At 41.8% G+C, this 23,970-nt stretch overlaps 1 protein-coding gene across 2 annotated transcripts in view; it reads right to left on the minus strand.

Moving 5' to 3' along the window:
* fibcd1b (fibrinogen C domain containing 1b) overlaps positions 1 to 17,109 on the minus strand; it is a 146,558-nt gene extending 129,449 nt beyond the window's left edge. The window contains exon 1 of one of the 2 annotated variants that reach the window (XM_074617562.1): positions 16,033 to 17,109. In XM_074617562.1, coding sequence (XP_074473663.1) covers positions 16,033 to 16,080 — 48 coding nt within the window. In that variant the 5' untranslated portion in view covers positions 16,081 to 17,109. The remainder of the gene's footprint in view (positions 1 to 16,032) is intronic. The other variant, XM_074617563.1, reaches the window with a different exon arrangement.
* Between the last annotated feature and the right edge of the window lie 6,861 nt (positions 17,110 to 23,970).

Below are 23,970 nucleotides of genomic sequence, written 5' to 3' on the forward strand. Positions count from 1 at the left end.
CCATCCCGCTGCAGGGCTGACAGCAGCTGTCATGCTCCACATACTGGAAAACCACAGCGCACAGCAAACGCACCGCAGCCATCTAAAATATAGAACACATTACCATCATTTTCTGTGCACGGCTGGCTGATGACGGACAGTGCGATGACCCTGAGGTGACTAATGTCAGCCTATCAAAACAAAGGTCAGTAGACCACGATCCCTCCTCTTTCCTCGCTCCTCCCCCTCACTTCTCATCCCAAACCTGTCATCGTCCCCTCATCCCTCTCTCCTACATCCACTCCCCTTGACCACCCTGCCCCACAGTGCTAAAGAGTTTCTCTCTTCATCTTCAACACATTTGCAATAAATCAATGTGAGCTGAGGGGCTGTAGAAATACTGTGAGTCTGATTGATTTCTTATGTTAGCACATTACTGGAGCCTGTGAGGAGCCTGCCAGATTCCATTGCCCAAGTGAGAGAGGCTGAGAGAGAGAGAGCATAAGTTTGACATGCGGGGAAGATTAAAGAAAGACGCTGTATGAACCAAAACAAAGCTGAAGAATCGTTTTCAAGATGTTGTCACTGATTATCATTATCGTTTCTGTCTCGTCACAAATTCAATGTTGAAAAACAAAAATGGCCGCCTGAGACAGCTCAGTTTTACTTTTTCTCTACAAGTTTCTCCAAGCTCCACTTCTCTCAAAAATCTCTGGACATCACACTTTTTTCCTTTTTTTTTTCAACAAGTTCTCTCACACTCTCTGTAGTCCATCCCCATCTCTTGCAAACTTCATCTATTAGTCATTGCATCTGTAAGGGAGATCTGACTAAAGGTGGCAGACAAATGGCTGAGGCTGTGCTGTGCTGACAGGCTCTACAGTATAAGGGCTTTTTACAATGCCAGACCAATTTAGACTGGGACTACAAGCACCGGATTATTTGACAATGTAGATAGTACATTTCCATTTAAGATTTTCGATAGAAAGTAAAGATGAAAGTGAGGTAGTGTATTGTGTAGAAAGGGCTGTCAAAGTTAATGCAATTTTATTTAACGCCGCTAATGTCTTTAACGCATTAACGCATATTAGGTTTTAGCGGACTTGGATTTAAAGCTATAGCTTTATATAGAGTGAAGATACTGTTATCATATGAAACTAGAAAACCTGATGAATCCAGCAACCACGCCATACTTGTCATGAAGGAAAATAACACTCATTAACATAACATTTTGGCGAGGAAAAACTGTCATGGCCATTTTCAAAGGGGTCCCTTGACCTCTGACCTCCAGATCAGTGAATGTAAATGGGTTCTATGGGTACCCACGAGTCTCCCCTTTACAGACATGCCCACTTTATGATAATCACATGCAGTTTGGGGCGAGTCATAGTCAAGTCAGCACACTGACACACTGACAGCTGTTGTTACCTGTTGGGCTGAAGTTGTTATGATCTGAGCATATTGTTTTATGCTAAATGCAGTACCTGTGAGGGTTTCTGGACAATATCTGTCATTGTTTTGTGTTGTTAATTGATTTCCGATAATAAATATATACATACATTTGTATAAAGCAGCATATTTATCCACTCCCAAATTGATAAGAGGATTAAATACTTGACTAATCTCCCTTTAAGGTACATTTTGAACAGATAAAAAAATGTGAGATTAATTTGTGATTAATAGCAATTAACTATATGGACAATAATGCGATTACATATTTTAATCAATCATCAGCCCTAGTTTTAAGTTATATTCTAACTGTTCCCTCAGTGTGCATCCACAGGATTTTACACAATATCTCACCAACTAAGAAGGATTCAAAAAACACAAGGAGGCACAGATGGAGGAAAAATAATGACTCTGGTTGTAACAGCATGAATGAATGAATGAATGGGAGCTATTGACATACAGCATGCCATGATTTAATAATCTACCCATGATGATATTCATACATTTGAATACTACAAATATGACTTTATTGCAATTAAAATCATGCTATTGTCAAACGTTTCTCCCCTTAAATGCCCGAAGCAAAACTGGGTAATACCAAAATGTTGTTGTCCAAAGGGTGTTAACTCCTCAAAACCTGTTTATAATCTTCATGCTTATTTAGACTCTACTGAATATTGAAACTTAACAATCCACTTCCAGTATTGCAAGTTACTGTTTCACACACACTGCTTCTGAACAGCATATATTAGCCAGGATTTAATGGAACTTGTACATTACTAGACTTCTTCAAATCTAATCTGATACCTCAATGTTTGAACAGGTTTGTCCAAACCGAGAATATACTGTAAATATTAGTTAACAGGAAATAATGGAACTGGTCGGGCTATCCATTGCTTTTGATAAATGATACAGACACTACACTTGATCTTCTTGCCTTTATTTTTACCCCCTTAAGATACAACACAAGCTTGGAGAGCACAGAAGTTAAAAGGAATTTTATGGATTGTTGACAGCAATTAAAAAATAGAGCACAAAGCTGATCAGCCTGACTTTCATTAATGGCCAATTTTTCAAAGTTCAGAGAGACTTGAGCTTCCGTTTTGGACGAGTTGTAATTTATTGGATTCCATTGTATTGCCCAGATCCAATTGCAGCGCTTGACTATACCACGGACAGTAAGCCGAGTGACTGAACACTGCAGTGTTTGGTCGGTATGTTGGCCAAGTCCTCGGGTGAAAGAACACAGACAACTGCAGTCAAATACAACAAACAGAACCAAGGCTTTTATAGAGTTTAATAAGCACCTCCCTGACACAATCTCAACCAAACATTAACATTATGCCTGACAACTGTTGACACTATAAACTGCAGGGGTTTTGCATTAGTGTGAAGCGCAGGTGGTCTTTATGCCTACAGCTTGCATCAACTTAGAGATCAAGTCAGACAACATGTCAGTAAAGAAAAATAAAATGCTGGCATTTCACTTACCAAAACTTTCAACTGCCTTATTGAATGTGCTTGTACACTTATTACAGATCATGCTCCTAGTTTAACCACACTACCGCTCTAGGGAAGCCTATGTCCATCGGTTAGTCAGTCCACCACTGACTGCAATTCACTTTGGTTCAGACATTCATATTCCCTATAGGATGAATTGTAATAACTTTGGTGATCCTTTAACTTCTCATCTAGCGCCATCATCAAGTCCACATTTTAAATTGTCAAATTATTTTTTTTTCACAATTGTACTGTGACCAAATACCTTCAAAACTAATGATATTCCAATCAGTTAGCATGCTAACACCATAGACTGTATATAAGAAGTGGACTTCGTCACTGTGACGTCACCCATTGGTTTGTGGACTGTTGTTTTGAAGCCTTGAGTTCGCCATCTTGGTTTTGGACCGTCCCCATCTTGTTTTTTTGCAACCAGAAGTGGTTGAATAAGACATGTCAAGGCGTCCACTATGTTACAATTAACTTTCATGAACTGAAAACACACTGTGAAAGGGTTAAAACTCTGAAACACGGACAACCCGCAGACCGGACAACACCGTGGTAGAGACCTGTCAATCACAAGGTAGCCCCGCCCTAAAGCATCCCCTGCTTTATGGTCTATCTGACTCTAAATGGGACCATCATTTACTAAATGAACATCATGCTGTATTGAAGAAGACTTGAAACTAGTGATTGAGACCATAAACTCATGTTTACAATGTTTACTGAGGTAATAAATCAAGAGAGAAGTAGAAGCTCATTTTCTCATAGACTTATATACAACCAGAGGAGTCGCCCCCTGCTGGCTGGTAGAAAGAATGCAGGTTTAAGGCACTTCTGCATTGACTTCACTTCTCAGACCCGGAGGTTCATCTACAGTTAAAGAGGTAAAATATATCCCAGTAAGTATATTAAATTGTTGCCTGTATATTTTCCCCCATTTAGCTGATGTTCAAAAATCCCCTCCACACTTTAAATATGTACCTTTTTTTACTGTGGTTGCTTTTTCTGTAATGTACTACATTAAATGAAGAGTACTGTACGTGTGTGCCTCAGTGTCAGGCTTCATGTGTCACAGGGGTGTCTCTATGCGCGAGTGTTTGTTTCTCTGAGGAATATGTCCTGTTCTCCAGGCTGCCAGGTTTCACAACATCAGCAGAAACTCCTGGTCTGCAGTACTCTATATTTCCATATCCAATCTCATTCAGACTATTGCCGAGAGGTGCAGAATTTCACCAGAGGAAACAAGGCAAACCAAATATAGTAAATATGAGCTTGTCTACTGCAGCCATAGTAGGGGGTCAGCAACTGCCCTGAAATGAGATGCAAGTTGAACCGTGCAGAAAACATAATGTTTTCCTCTCCTGCTAATGAAAAACACAAGCCAGATGGTGTACGACGGAGCCACTTCCAACAGTTTGATAAGTCAGATTTTGCTTTAAATGGGCCAGGAAGAATACAATGTTTCTTCACAATGATATAATAAATCCAGCTTTGAGAGCTAGAGAGGGTATTGTTTTTCAATATCAATCCATCTCCTGGATTTTTTGGATTGATTTAACGTTTGAATAATTTAATGGGGGGTCGGGGGTCGGGGGGGGTTGGGGTTGGAACAACAACAAGCCAAGGGAGTGAGTCCTACAATTCCTCATTTATTCAAATGTGCCACTTTCCCCCAGCACATCTGAATAATGGCACACAGTCTGCCAGATTGAATTTTTGATGATGAATAAATAATGGATGTTGGTGGATAAGTCTGTTAATATATTAGCCATGAGTTTGTCATAAGTGTTTAATAGGATAGCTGCAATAAATACATCTCCGTGTCTCTTTGTGCCTCCCTCTCTCTGTCTAGTTCTGAATATTTTTTTAAGGCAACATTAAATTTTTTATCTCGCTCCTGAAACTACCATCACTCCAAATGCTTTTCTCATCCTCGTACCAGCCACCTGACCTCTTTCGTGAAGTTTTCTTCTCGCTCTGCTTATCACAAATGCAAAATCAAATTTTTGTTTCAGTTGAGTGAACATAATGTATCTGTCAGTGGGAACTTTAGCTAAACACGGAAGATTTGCTGACCACAAATATCTTGTGGTCAGTATCCTTACAGACAATGTGACAAACATTTAAGAGAAGGATACTTGGTGCAGGATCTCATCAACTCCCATTTCATGTTCGGTTTGTTAAAAGCAAAGCACCTGTCCCTGAGGCTAAAAATATATCTGTGAAAATGATGCTGTCATGCCTTTTTTTTCTGGCATCGGATAACAAGGCAATCTTTCCAATTCTTTTGCATCCAATTCACAGATCAAGACTACTACTTAAAGCAGCAGTGGGTAGAAATGGCAAATATGATAAAAAAAAGAAGTTATTTTTATAAAACTATATTCTGACAGTAGTGCATGAGACAAAAAAAATCATGTTCCTCTGTGTCCTCCGGTGTCCTCCGGTGCTCCTAAAGGCATCTACAAGATTTCACAAACTGGAGGAAAACAAGCAGTCAGAGCTGATATGGAGTCTGCCGTCTCTGAGCAGCTGTCAATCACTCACAGACTCCGACCAAACGGTCAAGCCATGTTGAGATCAGTTGAGGAAATATCAAGCACCGCCCACCAGCAAACTTTCTCATTTTACAGCTAAACAGCACACTATAAGATGTTTCTGAGAACATCTGCATAGAGAAATAGGCATTACAGTAACAGAATATTGATTCATATTTAATCAGCACTGCCTAGTTTGACCATTTGATCGGAGTTCGCGAGTGATTGACAGCTGCCTCCGTTGAATGAACAGCCAATAGGAACGCTCTCTCTCCCGTCACGGGCTAGATGTTCTAAAGCCTGAAAACAGAGCCATGAGGAGGAGCAGGTAGTTTTCTCTCAGAACACTTGAATAACAACATGCTGTAAGGTTGTTATGGAATTTTTGCCCAATAATGCCAAAAATATTCTGCCTACTGCAGCTTTAATAGAGACAACAAGGACTTCTCAGCCTTCATCCTCCTAGTCAATTAATGCTTCAGACACCTGATGGTGCCTGGCCCATAATGACGCTATTATGTTCCAACGTTAACTTAAGCAAGTCATTAGCAGGTAAATATATGAAGTCAGTGTGCTAAGGAAATGACTCCATTTGGCTAAGAGGAGAACCAATAATGGGATTTCGGGGAGACTACCAAGTATGAGAGAGTTAGAGGGCAACGCAGCTCAATCACGACCACATTGGCAGCTTAACACCAAGATAAAAAGGCGCTCTGTATGCCAGCAGTGAAACAGACGCCGCACTATAGCATCACTATTTTAACAATCAGCCCTGGCAGGCCGCCAGGCTTTCTCTGCATTCCAGCAGTTTCCACTGATTGTGTGTTTAAGTGGTTTATGTAGAGTTAAAACTGCATTCTCATCCTCGTCCCTCTCTCCTGTAATATTCTTCTGCTCCAGATGCGGTGGCCAGAGTAGATTGATTGCTTGATTAAACTTCTCCATTTACCATAAATTATTCACTGGATTTTCTGAGTCTAATTAATTCCCTTATTATTTAGTGTTCCGTCTGCATTCTTAGTCAGACGCCGTAACCCATCACAAAAGGGAACTGTGCTCGCATGCTTACGTGATTTGTTGTGCTTGCGTACTCACGTTGATTAATGATGAGCCGAGGGAACAAAAAGAAAAAAAGGCCATTATGTTGTGGGAAGTATGTTCCCTTAAAAGCAGGCCTCTAATCTCTATTTGATCAAGATTCCAGTGTCACATCTACGGAGCTCTTTAACTCTTTCGATTGAGATCAGCGGGAGGAAATTGGACACTTCGCGCTGCAAATATGGACACAGAGTGCTATCTGTCAGTTGAATGGACCTGGCTAGTTGTCCATCAAGGTGACTGAACTGTGTAACACGTGCACACTCTGAGTCTCTCTCATCTCTCACTCCACCACTCTGCCTCATTTCCAGCCCACTGTTTTCCCTCCACCTGCACGCCTCTCACCGGTGATTTCCAATGCATTTTTAATGATGATTTAGCAGGGAAGTGAATGATAAATTTGAGAATGGCGATATTACAGTCTTCCAGAGTAAAATAATGGGGTGAATATACACATTTATCTTTCCTTTAGAGTGTTTTTCCGCCGCCTTAATGACCATTTTTGGCACACACACACAAACATGCACGAGGGGCTGAATCCTGCAGATGGAAACCTAATGCCTCAGCCTGCCTCGTCTGCCTCTCTCCCTCTCACACTTTTAGCTCTTCTACTGTGAAACCCTGCCCATCAGGTCAGCTTGCTGACACATCTGTCAATACATACTCTGGGAGGTAGAGTATAACCTTGCCCTGCGGTGCCTTCCTAATGTTTCCTACTCAGCATTGCTTTCTTTACATCCCTTCAAAGGCACAAAGACAAAGAAGGAAACCAACAGAGTGACTGTACTGTACTGACCGTGATGCTCGCCCACACACAAATGACCCACATGTACATGTGTGCATAACAGAACACAAACATTCTCACCAGGGGTGGAACGATCCGTCGATCTGGATCGATATATGGATTGAATGATCAACGATCCAATATCATCGGTGCAAAGTGAAAACATCGATACATATCGACATAATTAAGATAGCCTAGTGCTCGCTACCTGCTGGTTAGAGTTAGCGACAACTTGAGCTCAGGCTCACTTAAGGTGGGCTGACCTTTAAGGTGGAAAAGCTACTACCATTTTATTGACATGCCGCCCACCAGCACTGAGCAGCAACCAGACCTCCAACAACAGGAGGTCTATTTTTTATATTTCTTTTTTTTTTAATAAAAAGAAGGGATTGTTTTTCATCTAAATGCCTGGAGGAGCCCAGAAATAAAATTGTCAAATCATATTTTAGTGTCTTTTTGTGAGGTGATATAAATATAATTGATTGTGTTAAATGGGCATATGATATCGTCTCATATCGATCGCAGGCCCCTGAATTGAATTGAAATCGTATCAAGGCAGACATTGTGATATCAGCAAATGTTGTATCGTTCAATGTAATCAATACGATGTCGTACGGTGATGAAACTGGTGATTTACACCCTTAATTCTCACACACAAAGCATGTGTAGTGCACAAAATCAACACAGTTACCAAGAATCACGAATGTATTAGGTTCAATTACTCTCTGTTGCAGCTGTTGTGTTGGATGCGAGTGAGCCCATGGTGATGCTTTGAGGCTTTCGATGATGAGCCTCGTAACTGATCCAAGAGCTGACTGGAAAGAGGCTGTCTGTCCTCCAACAGCACCGTGTGGTATATCTGATAACAATCCTTTGTTGTAGGTATGTCAGATTTTGAGCAGCTGGAATATATCTGCGTCATCTCGCAAAAAGGTACATGTGCCCCCAGCTAGCCTGCTGCCTGCTCAACACTGATCTGGGACCTACTATGATTCATACTTTCCAACCCTCCCGTGTCCTTTCTACTCTACTATGGGTTACTCTTTTCTTTCTCTACTATGGCTCTTATTTTTATTCTTCTGCTTTTATCGACTCCCGTTTCCATTCTTGCTCCTGTCCTTCCTAGCCTCTCCCTCTTTCTCTCTCAAGACCTCCTGACCACCTTGCAGCAGCAGAAATCTGATAGTATTAAAATGGCCTGTCCCTTCGTGTCAGCAAGAGGTATAGAAAGGAAGAAAATGAACAAAAGACATAGAGGGTCAGATAACAAACCGGGATAGATGAAGAGCAATGCCAAAAGCACATGGGACAGCTGCCGTCATTTATAACCTTCAGACCAGTAAAGCTCCTGGTTTCACAGGGCTACTGTACACGCACGTTAACCCAAAATGGCTCCATCAGTCTGCAGCAGAAATCTAAACAAACGAACACGCCGCTCCATTAAGGCACTTCCTATGCAAAAAGCACTCTTCACTTACGTAACGGCTTGACAGTAATGGCTCGTTACCGTTTTGATCCACCAACACACACGCTCCTCTCACACATTCATACCTTTATTCTAACAATAGGCCCACACTCCTGCAAACCACTTAGGTGTTGATCCCACAATTCAACAATGGGCTTCAACTATTATTATTATATAGATGTGTCCGGAGCTAAAAAAGAAGATGATGTTGTAATGATGAGAAATGATCAAAAGAAGAGAGGCGATTAGAGAAGGATTTGTGTGTGAGGAGAACATGAAGATGAAAAACATACTGCAACATTAAGGCTTTGAAATTCATTACGGTGCACACCAATAGAAAGGCGGTGTTGTTATGAAGAGCAGTACCAAAGTGAAATCAATGACACTGAGGGATTGTTTTTTCTTGATAAATTGAATAACTCTCCCTTTACTCCCACCCCATACTCTTATTTAAAAGGAACAATGGGTTGATGCAAGCACGTGATCACACAAGTGCAGCATGCACAAACCCACACAAATATGTCAAAATATTTTTCATATACTGTTAAACACATACTATAGCAAACACAAAGTCTGACATGACCTAATCTGATCAATCTCTCCTCTGAGATAGTTACTGTATGTATACAGTCGCTGGATGCACAAATAAAACACACATCTTCCCATTCCTGTCAAACCGTCACATTACACGTGTTAAAAACACGTCACACTACAAGTGTTTTTATGAGAGTTTACATATGTACAGACAAAGATGCACAAATGAACTGACAGTGAGAAAAACACACAAAGAGTTAAAATGCCCCAATTTTCACCTGCTGAAGGATTTGAACATATCAGTGCCTCTGCCAGCCGTGTGTTCTGGTATGTGATCTGACAAACGGAGGAAAACTTTTGCTGGCGGGTGTTTCCTGGAGACCACCCTGAGCGGGCCAGGACGAGACAGAAGCTGAGGTTGTTAGAGTTGCATTGCTGCCATAGCGGGACCCCCCACAGGGAAATCACAGGCCCACTGAACCAGGGAACTCTCTCCGCTTTGCTCTGCTCCAGTCCACACTGCCTCCTATACCTCCAGCCAGCTCAGCAGGTTCATTAGATTCGACAAGGATACCCACGAAACCAGCCAGCCAGCCCATCATCTCACACATGCAGTACAAAGCTAGAGTCTTCACCTCTTTTTAGCTGTTACACTGTCATTTCACATTTCAGCCGATCCTAGCATTAAGAAACATACATAACACGCTTGTAATATGAGTGGGACAAGTTTAAGAAACATATAGATAGCATGCATCGTATTATATTTTTAAATAAAACAGCATCATTAGTAGGGCTGAATCAATCAATCAAAATCGCGATTCGAAAGGTTGCAATTTTCAAATCACAAAAGCTGCCGTATTGTTTCAGCCGGCAGCTGTTGATTTCATTGGCTATAAAGACAACATACTAATTGACTTGTTATAATTAATTAACGTCTTTGAGTTGGCAAAACAACAAAAAATAAATCTTGGCTATTGTGTGGTTAATATGCTCACTCTTGGTAGCGGCGGTACATTTAAACTTGGCAAAAGATGTTTTAAAGTAAGAAGAAACACCACTCTCATTGGTTGTGTTTGAGAAAAAAAAGAGTGGCCTGTGTGTTTTTACTGTCCATTAAAAAAGGATCTCTAAATCAGGACCTCTGGGATTCAGACCGGTTCTCTTCAGTCTGTGAGGCTAACCTAAGCTTAGGCAGAGTGCAGGCTTCAGTCTGATAATCAAAAACACTGTTTAAACCAGCAGTTTGTCATTATTATCATAAGTGGCCGACTATGCAGCTGTGACCGAGGAATATAAAGCCACTTTGAATGTCATGGTTACATTTGAATACTTTACCACTAATGCAATATTGTACTTAATAAATTAAAGTAAGATAAATTGGTCAATTTTTACTGGGCAAGTTTACTTTGTTGTGGAAATCGACCTATAAGCATAAGAAATGAAACACGCAAAGCATTCAACATGTTTGAAGCAATGATATAATTAACATATATAATGTGTATTACATCGTGGAGAGAGAGGTCAGAACAGACTGACCACTCTCCCTCTGAGCTACAAAAGTCATTCAGTGTTTATGCTCACATCAACACTTACACCTCTTCACAGAGATTGGTTGTTTAGGTGGAATGAGGTTCTGCACCAACCTACAGGATTATACAGGGAATGTTCAGTTTTCTGCTTACACATAAACATCCTGAAACCAATGTCCAACACATGACCAGTACAAGATATCTGCCAGGGGTTATGTCATATAGCCTTAACTGTAGGAAAGTATAAATGATGAATCAAAAAAGCCTTTTTTTCTTTTACAATTTCTCCGACTGGTTTAAAGGAACGGTGTGTAGCATTTCAGGAGATCTATCGGCAGAAATGGAATACAACATTAATGTTTTTGTTGTGTATAATCACCTGAAAATACAAATATGTGTGTTTTTGTTACCTTAGAATGCAACTCAGTCTCACAGGAAGGCGTATAAATACCACAACATTACACAGACATTCTGCGTGTCATGAGTACACATTTTAGCCTTTTCACGTGTCATTCGTATGCTGTGCAAACGTCCGCAGTTAGGTTCAGGCAAGAAAACCACTTAGTTACGTTAAGGAAAAACTTCTTGGTTGGGCTTAAAATAAGTATGTAAACTAAGTTAAATATGTATGGAAATGACGTAACACAACTACGAAAACAGATCACAAATGCCTCTAAAAGACGTGTGACAATTGTCACTAACAATAACCGGTCTCCTGGTTGAAAGTCCGGTGTCGGTTGGACTCATCCACCTCCCCACCCACCTACCGGAAGTGGTCTTTCTCGCTTTTTATACTACGTCATAATGTAGCATTTATACGCGATGTGTTAACATTGCAGTCAGTACAAGATACATGGCGCAAAGTGACATGGACAAACCAAACACTGACTCTTGATAGGGCCATTTGATTTTTAAAATTTTTGTGTCGGCAACTGTAGTACAATCTTCTGATAGAAGACAATACAAATTTAAATTGCAATATTGGTCAGAAAAACGGCAATTAGATATTTTCCAAAATTGTTCAGCCCTAATTATAAGATATGTAGAAAGATGTACGCACGGAGGTCAACCTCTCGGTTCTGCCTGATATGCAACAGTTACCACATGTGGGTGCGATGAGTATTAAAGTGAGTTAGTGCAGACTGATAAATCCTGGCAGAGACGTTGGTGTGTGTGTGCCACGGCTGTCATGCAAGCCTGATATCATTTGTGAGCTGGGTCGCTGCCGAGTGTGTTTTTGATAGATGTTGGCCTGCAGCGTGTATGCTGTCAAGGCAACCCTTCCTCCTGTTTACTGCTTTGCGTCAGGTGTGTTGGAGATACATAAACATCCTAACTACAGTTACGTGATTTGCTAACTTATTGATGTGGTTTTGTGACTTTGATCCGTTTGTGTTGGTTCACGGTTTAAAAGTGAAGCTTGGGCTATAAAAATCCAACAAATTGTCTGTAAAATATACCCCTTTAGTGCAATGTGTGTGTGTGTGTGTGTGTGTGTGTGTGTGTGTGTGTGTGTGTGTGTGTGTGTGTGTGTGTGTGTGTGTGTGTGTGTGTGTGTGTGTGTGCGTGTGTGTGCGTGTGTGTGCGTGCATTTCAATGTATTGGCTGGTAAGGCACAGCTGTACTTTATGTTATTCTACTCATATACAAACAGTCCTTTCATTGCTTTGGAAAGTTTGGAGCTCTCAGAGTGTTATTGATTACCTACAATCTGAGTGGGCAACCCCATTGGGCCTCATTGAAGTCTCAGCTATACTTTGTGCATGCGTGTGTTTGTGCGCACGCGCTAGAGTTGTGATATACCAGCATTGACGATAATCGTCATATTTAACAATACATATTGATATTATCTTAATAATACACATATGATAATATTGTTTAAATAATCCAGAGCTTGTTAAATGGGACATATCATGTGTTTGTACTCATACATTTGGGAGTTTCTACCAACCGACAAACTGTGACATCAGACGACCCAGTCAGTTTTTTGTGGGCTGTATCAGAAAACGTGATTGAACAAGCCCCTCAGATGTGGTTCCCCTCCCTATGTCACATGCAGGCTCATTAGAATATACCGCCCACAGCTTGACCACTATCTTTGCAAAGGTGTACCATATTTTTCTCACAAGAAAATGAAAATGAGCATAATATATCCCCTTTCAATCATTTCATATATACAGTTATGGTTTGAGACTCTCTCCACCTCCCTACAATTATATTTTGTGAGTGTAATTTATTTGCCAAAAAAGAGAGAAAGGCACAATAAACAAAGTTAAAGATGAATTTGACTGATAGCATCATCATTTTTATTATTTTTCAAGTTTCTATCGATATTGGGATAATAACGTCATTGTGAATTATTTTGGCCACGATAATCGTGTAGTGAAAATCGGATATTGTGACAGTGTGCACATATCACAGTTCATATTTTAAATTGAGACAAAAGACAAGTTGCTCCAACCCAGCTCCTGACTGATTAAAGAATGATGCCATGGAAACAGCTATAGCAAACGGCCCTATGAGCAGTCTAGCTAGCATTCCCCTAAAAAAAAACTATATTGGTGTTTTTACAGCACAATATTGCATGGTCGTGTCTAGAAGGGAGCCAGCAAATTGCAAAATCTGATCTGAGATCTGTAAAAACTCTCGCGAGACTCACTGCCCGACAACCTATCCTACCCTTAACCATTCAAGGCCTAACCTTAACTATTTGAGGTCAGTGCCTAACCTTAACTATTTGAGGTCAATGCCTGACTTCTAGCTAGAGTTTCCCCCGTTTGTTGGTTCCCTTCTAGCCACTATTGCATCCCTTGCTGTTTGTGTTTCTTGTGTGGTATTAAATTTTTTCCCAGAGCAATCTTGGAGAGAATAAGCCACATGTAACAAGCCTTTTTATGAGAACACATTCATACAGCCTTCAATCTAATTTTCCTTACGTTACTTTGGTGATATTGGCGAGCAGCAACCTTGACTTCTCAGCTTTCATTCCATTTCATTACAAAAGTCATGGTAGCCATTTTGTTTCTTTCAAGTGTCTCATTTTCCTTCACACAAGTTAAGAGCATCTCGGACTCTGTCGCATATTATCCACTGAATCAGATTTCAAGGCTGATTTTTAAAGTTGCACTTGAATCTCCCTTTCCCTCTGACTGGCCTCCATCTGTTGTAAAAGGACACGGCTGACAGCAACAAATCAAATAGGCAGAGTAACCAGACGAACGCTAGAACATGTTTTGCAATAGCAAAACAAACAGAGACCACAACAGATCTCTATTACCCGATCCCTCCCCACTGGGTCTGAAATGACTGTGTCAATAGCACCGAGGCTGGAGATGAAGGTTTGGTTTTACTGCTTAAGATTACAAAGAGAGACAGGCTGGCACGCAGAGTATTTATGTGAGTCTGTATGTGATAGCAAAATCACGAGAGCAGAAGATGGAGACAGATAGATGTAGGGAGGAGGAGAGGGACAGATAGCAGCATTAGCCATCCCCATTTCCCTCAACCTCTCATCTCATCCCCCGATGCTGTCTGATCCGGAGCGAGTGTCGGGTATTAGAGCATATTAGAGCTGCATTTAGTCATTCACATTTCTTTTTCTTCAAGAACACAGAAATGAATTATCAAAATCACAGCGAGGATCATTTTGCTTGCAATTATTTTTTTCTGGCCATGTTTACTGATCTGAGACAGATATTGTGGTTATCATAGGACAACATAATCATCAAATTAAAACCCAGAGGAGGCATATTTGCTATTTGCATGACCTTTAGGTGGATGTAAAAGAGGCAAAACAGCTTATAGAGAGCATGCAAAACGCTAGTCACATCCTCTTAGTCATCGATCAGCTCCAGACGTATGGAGGTTTACATCAGCCAGCTGTAATATATGAACATCTAACTACAGCTTTATGTTAATGGATACTAACTAAAGCTTATAGGGGACTCAAACAGGCCCAGCTTAGAGTGCCACCAAGCAAATGACTCCAACTCAGCCATGAAATCTACTGAAGCACAAGACAGGAAGCCATATCGCCTGACACCTGTCAAGCTTTGCAAAGTACAAGACACAAGCTGTTTCTTTCTAACGTATAGCTTCTGAATGACACAATCCACATACTCGTAATTAGATTGAAGTCAAAGAGCAGAGGAATGTGTGTTTCAGTGAGCAGAACAGGTACATTCATTTGGACATTACAGCAAACTAAGTTGCCCAATGCTCTTCTACTACTTCTCTTCTACTACTTCTCTTCTACTACTTCTCTTCTAGTCAGAACATTTTGCAAAAGCTCCGAGGAAGTTTTGACATCACCTTTCATGTTTCAGTGATGCAGCATAATAACTAAATCCATCCTCATAAAGGAGGCAAGAGAGGCTATGAAGGGTAAATCGTTGTGTTTCAGAAAGACTAGGAGGGCAAATCGTTGTGTTTCAGAGAGACTAGGAGGGTAAATCGTTGTGTTTCAGAGGCGCCAAGCCTTCTCACTGCCACGAAACCTGATTCTGTGTTCCAGGGGAGCCCTCTCCCTCATGGTCTGTCACTAGCCCTCCACTGACCTTGTGGAACATTGACTATTCCCCACAGTGAGCTTTGCCTGGCTGCAACACAGCGCACGTCCGCCCCTGTCTCAATTCATCCGATGGGTGGACTGGCCTCTGGAGCTTTAGGAGCGACTGGAGGATGCCATATTTCAACACTCTACACAACACACCATTTACACACATTCAACTCCAGTACAGCCCGGGCTTAAATGGGGGGGGGGGGATGAGGATGCGCAAACAACTCTCAGTCTTTCCACACTCAGTCTCCTGCCGTGATTTCACCATCCTTCTCCTACTCTAATAACACAGTGGAGCGTCGCTTCACAGTAAACACTAGTAGCCAGGGGGACTGGGGGTTTATGACAGGACCAGACGAGCCAGAGCCCGGGGAGTCGGGTAAAGACCTACAGTCTCTACAGTCTCCACAGTCTGCACACATTCACCCGAGAGCCACATGATCAAACTCGGCGTGCTCACACTGCGCCATCACACGCACCACTCCTCACCAACCCGCGGCGCAACTGGGTGCACATACCTGGTTTTTAAACTGGGTGAACATCCCTGGTTTTTAAACTGGGAGAACATACCTGGTTTTTAAACTGGGTGAACATACCTGGTTTTTATGCCGAGTCCCATCTTCGAGTTCAGAAGAGCTGTTCATGATTCCCCATCAAACATGTACCATCCTCCGGAGAATGTGCGCATCAGACCCGCCTGTGTGTTCCAGGCGACAGAGAATCAAGCCGCTGGTTCTAAGTCTTTACCTGTGATTTGTCCTACTCCTACTCCATGGTGTTTAACCGAGAGGGGAAAAAAAGAAGGGAGGCACAACTACTTCTGCGGCTCAGCAGCCGCACACACCGCACACACCGCACAAATTACGCACCAAAATTCCTCCCGAGAATCTCCTGATTATCTGGCCGTTATTCCAATTAGAAAGAGAGAAAAGGAGAGTTTACAGGCTCCGGGTTTATCACTGGACTGACAAACGCATCACAATGATGTTGGATTTAACAAAATCAAAAATGAACCCCCAAAAAAGGATCCGGAAAGCAAGTCGCACTCCATAAAAAGAACAACCGGCAAGATCTTCTTTGGCTCAGATTGCAAAGTGTAACCTGAGCTGTAGTCCATCCACTCCCGTCTCCAGGACACTCGTAGACGCCAGGTTAGTCCAGACTGGGTCCAGTCGGGACTGAACAGGTAAAAGCAGGATGTGATAGGAGACAGCTGCCGCGCTCCTTTTCCTCTTTCATTCGCTGAGAAGAGTCCAAACACCGCGTCCAGGATGCAGAGAGCCTCCTTTATCTGCGCCAGGCTGCTCTGGCTGGTCTGGCTGCTATTTCACAGAGATGCCTTTGACAAGATGGGTACGGGGAGATTAGCGCGCTCCGCTGTGTGCCGCACGGGGTGCTCCGTGCGCGCTCCGTTCCTTCGCCTGTCAATCACCGCGTCCCTTCGGTCCGCACGCCGCACCGCTCCGCTCCGCACCGCACCGCTCCGATCCGTGGCAGCGTTCCGTCCCTGTGCCGCCCTGCTCTCCACTGCTGTGCTACTGGCAGCCCGCCTGCTACTTCACCTCCATCGCACCGTGGACCCTCCTATTCCACTGCAACCCAAACAGCAGCACGTTGTGGCACATGTATGCTTGATGTGTGACTACAGACTGTGCAATGGAACATCATCCCGGATACCAGATCCTCCTGCAGGAACAGAAACGTGCGTAAATCTACTAAAGGTTGTACACAGTGTGTACATTATTCTAGCAGGACACCTGGTCAGGTTTGGTGATTCCTCAGAGTCTTAATGACTGCTGTGACATCACCCATATCTTCTAATTTGAGGGCTGCTTGTTTGTGAGTTTAGAGCAGAGGAACCTCACTATAGTACAAAAAAGATGACACAGAATATTAAATGTATATGTATCCATCTACATTTTATAATTTAATACACAGAAATAAAATTGAAAACCGGAGTCTAAACATATACCAGCATCCAAGCCATGTTCAGCCCAGTAACACATGACTGAACATAATGAGGGATAATATGGTATATGGTTTGTTTCAAACAGGAAATGCTCTCACTGTATTAAACCATTGATTATTATAAAGGGATATTACAGGGCACTCAACACCTCAGCTGAGTTAACATAAGAACTATTGTGTTTGAACTCCGGGTATAAATGAATCAACAGTTTCCTACAAAAATCAATTCCCACCTTGACAGTTTTCAGCTCCTTTTGACAGGCAGCACAGCAGCACACAAAGACCTCCCCCCCCCCCCTCTTATACACAGTCATTACTGTCAATAATGAGGTCCACAAGAGTGGTCGTGTTTTTGCTCAGTTCAGGTGGTTGGATAGACAGATGATTAGAAGTCTAATCATTGGTGCAGGGACCGAGGCATGTGTAAGATTACTCATCCCTGTGATGAACCTGCATTCACAGGAGTGGGGGGATAATGCAAAATAGGGTCACTGCTACACAACGTGCATTGTCAGCAGGGCTGACATCCACCAGTCGATTGAGGGTTGTTAAGGTGGAATAGTTTGTCAGGGATGACAGCCCATCTAGGAGCACATATTGCAAGTTTAATGCCTTGAAATAACAGCATTATATCTCTTTCTTTTCTAATAAACAGATACATGTTTTAACCAGTACAGAGGACTCTGTTAAAAGAGTGTTACCATGCAGACTTTCGTTATATAACCTGCTCAATTAATCACCTCAGTGATAATAATACTGCACAAGTATTATTTAAGCCCAGTGAGTAAAAGTATTTCTTGATAAAATTAAGTTTTCATAACTAAATAAACAACAATCAAAATTAAAGTTTAGAAAAACTAGAATTACTGCCTCCAACCAGTCAAAATGTCATCACTTCATCATTTCATCCTATTAGACATTCGTGTTAAATTGTCATAATTAACATATTAACTGGAGTTAAGGCGCAGAGGCATAAAGACATCCCTATCCCCTATTTTTAATGGTTTAACATGTTATTATGAACTCAGCAAATCTGTTTCAGTGATGTGAATGCTGGATTTATCAGATTTGATTGGCAGTGGCATAAGTAAACAACCCTGTCAACTGTCCGCTTAAACACAGATCAATAAAACATAATAAATGCAATATTGCATAATACAAATATGTAAAAACAAATGCTAAAAACACAAACATACACATAAAATGTACATCGGTATGCTTAATCCTGATTGGAACAGGGAAGAATGTGATACCACACGTTTCCAGCTGAGTCCCGCCCACTTTAAACTAGTGAGAGTGGCACAGACAAAAGAAAGAAAAAGAAATGCTGAAACTTGTCATGTTAATAATAAACTGTTCATGTGGGACCGATCAGGGTCTTCTATCAGGGCCTTTAAGGTGGGCTGATTAAGTCGTAGCCCCTGATCTGGGGTAAATTTCCCAAAATTATACCTAAAGTTAGAGCGCTGACACAATTTCATTAAAGTTTTCTCATGCTTATTCCAAAGGACATTGCAGCAATTATTATCAGTGGAACACATTCCTTCAATATAAGGCATCAGAAGTCGATCAGAGGAATCAATTTCCTGAACTGAGAACATTCAAAGCCAATTGAAGAATAACAAAAAGGGTTGCATATATACATGTTTATAATAGTGTATAATGCATTATGTATATTATTACTAATATGTGAACGTGAATGCATTATCACTAGTATAGGTATGTTCATAAGTGGATGCATGAATACATATATACTTGGGAAAAAAAGTTTGGAAACTTGTGTTTGGTGGATTATTTCTCCGTTGTTACAATGCTAATGGTCATTGTATTTTACATGGTTGGAAAGCCTGTTTATTTACCTTCACAATGATGTCCAACTTGTAAGGATCATGCATTTGTGGGATGAGCAGCACAGCTGATTATGTGGGTAGCGCCCAAGAAAAATTTGCCAAAATGCTCTGCCAATGGTAAACAGTGTATTCTCCTGTTGGTATTGACTCTTGTTTTGAGTTGTTTGGTGGATTGGATGATTGAACTCTCTATCAGTAACAAGGAACAAACAAGACATATTGGCTATTTTACACTTTATTCATTTAATACACTGTCAGGAGCCTCAGTAGAGGTGGAAGATCCATACGCAGCCACAACAGCCTGGCACCTCCTCCTCATGCTGGTCACCAACCTGGTCACACGTTGCTGTGGGATGGCGTTCCATTCCTCAACCAGGATTCGTTGCAGATCAGCCAGCGTGGTTGTGTTGGTCACTCTAACATGTACAGCACGCCAGAGCTGATCCCACAAGTGTTGAATTGGGTTGAGGTGTGGACTCTTGGCAGGCCGTTCCATTCTCTCTACTCCCACATTGTGGAGGTAGTCTGTGATAACCCTGGCTCTGTGGGGGTGAGCGTTGTTTCTTGGAGGATGAAGTTAGGTCCCAGATTGTGGAGATATGGGATCGCCACTGGCTGCAGAATCTCATCCCGATATCTCACTGCATTGAGATGGCCTTCAATGATGACAAGCCTTGTTTTGCCAGTGAGGGAGATATAGATATGAGATTAAGAGAATTTCTATTGCCTCTCAACGTCTCTCAACATGGCGACGGCAAGGCGCAGATTGAAGCTAATGGTGCTAACAATGCTAAACAGTGCAAACAACGGCGAAGGTCCTGACAGAAATAACAGTGTTTACCTGACGGAGGACCGGAGGGCGGGTGTGAAGCTTTCGCGACAGCCTGCTGTAACGGCCGTATGAGAGCAGTGAAGAGCAGCGGCTGTGAGCTAGTCAGTGGGGCACGCTTACATGCACGAACAAGCACTAAGAGCATGTGTAGCCGGCCCGGTGACGTCAACAAAGCACAGAGATGCTCGAATTACAACATACACAGAGGGAGAGCGTTTTCAACCTCTGCTCAGGTAGACATTACTCCTCTATATCTTTATATAGACAATAGTTGTCTGCTGCTATATTAATGCTCTGGATATCAAATTTAGCACCTTTAAGGAAACTTAAGAGGGCAAAATTCCCCAAGTTGTTGTTAACTTTTTACAGAGGAGCAATAGAAAGCATCCTGACTGGAAACATTACAAACTGTTATGTGATGTGTACGGTTCAGGACAGGAGGGCTCTGCAGTGGGTGATTAAAACCGCCCGGAACATCACTGGTACCCTTCTAGCAAGCATCAGTGATATTGGTGAGTTGAGGTGCCTGCACAGAGCCCAAAGGATATTAAAAGACAATACCCACCCCAGCCACATCCTGTTCACTCTGCTGCCATCTGGTATCCGCTGCCGAAGCACCAGACTACAGAGCAGCTTCTCTCCTCAGGCTGTGAGACTCATCAACTCATCCTCCACACTCCACCGTAAAGAACACTTTTGCTCTTTTTGTTTTTCTTATGTAGCATAAAGGGACTACAACTGCATTTTTTAAATTAACCTTGAACCTTGAACATAGTATTTATTTGTGTACATGTTTTATATGCATATTCATACTTCTTTTTATTTTAATGTCTCATTTTCTGCATCTTTTCTTACACATTTTGAATTGCTTTGCTTCCCTATTCTGTGTTAATATGCTCAGTGACTGCTCTTTAAAATATCAAGATCACATTCAGGAAAAAAAGCTCTCACGACATGGTAAATTGTACAGACTTGACATGTTTTCATTAATCATCAATTCTAGTGATTTCTATTTACATGCATTATATTTACTGTAAATCAGAGTGAGGTGACACGTCTAAAGGAGTCATAGATCATAGGTTAAAACAGTCACACTGACTTGGAACAAAAGGCAGTTAACACCAAATGTCTTAACGCCCCGAGGTCATGGCTCTGTTTGATGAAAAAAGGGAAATGTGCGAACATTGCATATTTGCTGACAAACTGCAGGGGTATTAAATTTAGTCTACTGTATATCCTTCCGGGCTTTTGACAAATATTGTAATAATATAGTGATTTCCTTCACAATGAATGAGCAATGACTTTAGTATCCCAGGAGAAGGTAGAAAGGAGGACTGCCAGATATACAAGGGGGCAAACCATTGTAGGTAAAACCTTGGTCACACCAGCTGGTGGACATGTCTTTGTCTGATAATGTGTGTGCTTGCAGAGGTGTGTGTTTGCACAGTTCTGGCCCGATGTTTGAATGTCACTGAAACCTGATCAGCCAAAGACATTCAGAGAAAAAGGAGAAGTCTCCCAGGACGAGCTGTTTATCTCTACAATTAGCCCAAACAATACAGCCTTTTATTGGCTTTGCTGTTAAATGTGTCCTGATATCCAAACAAGTGTGTGTGTGTGTGTGTGTGTGTGTGTTTGTGTGTGTGTGTGTGTGTGTGTGTGTGTGTCTGTGACGCTTTGCTCAAGCTCTGCTCTCAGTTCAATGTTGCTGTCTGAGATTTTTTTTCCCCTTGGCTGTGTTTTTTTGAATTTTCACGCATGGAGTGACAGCAGTACAAATGCACAGAACTGTGAAGAACCAACAGAGTGAACTGCCCTTCCCAAAATGCCAAGCTTGTAATTTGCAAAATGACAGAGTTGCAGAAAAAAAGGAAGAAAGTATGGTAAAGAATATGAAGAACAGTACAGAATGCCACTGAGTTGGTTATGGGATAATACATTGTCAGAAAGGTTTACTGAACAAATATGAGAAACAAACAGCTGCTTAAAGGTGAAGAGAGTAGGATTTAGCGGCAAACATCTCCTTCAAACAACTGGATTAATTCAAGTTTCTAAAAAAAACGACATTTTACAAGATTACATTTGAACGCATCATGATAACATTAGAATTTACCTTTGCCCAATACTCATTTTTACTGAATGAACGCATCATAATGTAAATCAATGGCACCTCCTGTGTTGAGCTAGTTAATGTTAGCAGTTAGCAGCCGGTACGCAGCACAGTCCTGACGGAGCTAACAGCTAACATTAACCAGCTCTCATCCTGCCCATTTCAATACGCATTTCTTGTTCTCAATGTAACATTATCAGTGGAAAAATAGTGTGCATCCCCTGAACACGTCGATTGTGAGTTTACTGCGTCCCAAACACATTTTCTATTGTCCCCAGGACAATGGAACACTGTTAGTCTCTAGCCTTGATGGTACCTGCTTTACTGTAGAAAAACGAGTAGCATCACGTTTTCAGAATTTTGGCATTGACTTGGTAGCGAAGCATCGGTTCTCATGACATAGCAACATGGCGGCCAGCTCCGTATGTGGATATAAATGGCTCATTCTAAGGTAATGAAAACACAACATTCTTCTTTTCAGGTGATTATAGACTAAAGAAAACATACTTATTAATATTTGATTCCATTTCTGCCGATAGATCCCCCTAATTGTTATACACTTGTCCTTTAAAAGCAGCAAAGCATGTATTCCTGAAGCTACAGTTTTTTCTGGTATCAGATAACGAGGCAATCTTTCAATGTTTTTGCACTATATTGTTTTCCATTTGTGCCAAAAGATCCCCCTAAATGTTACACACTGTTCCTTTAAATCTAGCAAGAAGTTACAGTATGTGTACACAGATACACACGTTGCACAAGTAAATTCATTGAACATTGGCACACAAGCACAAACGTACATCCACACACAAGTGCACACCGAGTACCGGTAAACGTAATCAAAGTGTCAGTCCCTACACTCTCATCAAAAGAATTCAGTGAAAAATCAATAGGGGACACAAGCAGAGGCTGTGCAGGCTGAGGGAGAAGTCTCTGCTGTTATTAATGTATAATGATGGGTCTTTCTCAAGAATCTCCAGAGGAGGGGCAAAGCGCTCGCACCTCTGAAGTGCAAAGTCAAAGGCAGTGTTGCATGTCTCTCTGGCTGCTCTGTTAATTCCCTAACTTAGCCCGAGGTTAGCCATAGGTGTGGGACATGATTGAGGTTACTGATACATCAGATTCTTTGCAGAGCTCTTCGCTCTACCCTCTCCCTTTTTCAGTTAGAATATCAACCCTGTGGGGCAAAGCGGATTCATCAAACACTGCACACATACTCACACTCAAACACACATTCTTGAGCAGCGAGGGTCCAGTGAGTACACTGAGAGTCTGGTTGCAGACTCATAGAGGTGACATTTACTAATGAGGGTAATCAGACGTAAATCCGGGAGATGGAATTCCATAAGTGGCGGTGGCGCTGATGATGATCACAAAAGTGATTGTAATGATTATGAGCTTGACAATATGGTGGGTGTTTCAAACACTTTATGACCAGCAAAGCCTCTTCTTTACTGTCTTCATTACTGTCTCTAAGCTCCTAAGAATGATTATGTTCTCTATCTGTGATAATTAACAGCATTTATAGGATGGAACATAATCTGAGCTCTGCTGTTGTTGTCGTCGTCTCCTTCTCGGCTCCCATCCTCCTCAGTGAGTCAGGTGTTCCTTTTGCAACTTCGATCCACGTTTCCGTTACGGCGGCTGATGTTGTATGACTCATGCGCTCCATGTTTTGTCGTTCTCTGTCTCGTTTCAGTTCTGTTTGCCTCTTGGCTCACCGTCAGGATGTCTCCGTGAGCCGCCGCGCTGGGTTTGTTGAATGGTTTGTAATTAT

The sequence above is a fragment of the Sebastes fasciatus genome, chromosome 19, assembly GCF_043250625.1.
Source record: "Sebastes fasciatus isolate fSebFas1 chromosome 19, fSebFas1.pri, whole genome shotgun sequence".
NCBI lineage: Eukaryota > Metazoa > Chordata > Actinopteri > Perciformes > Sebastidae > Sebastes > Sebastes fasciatus.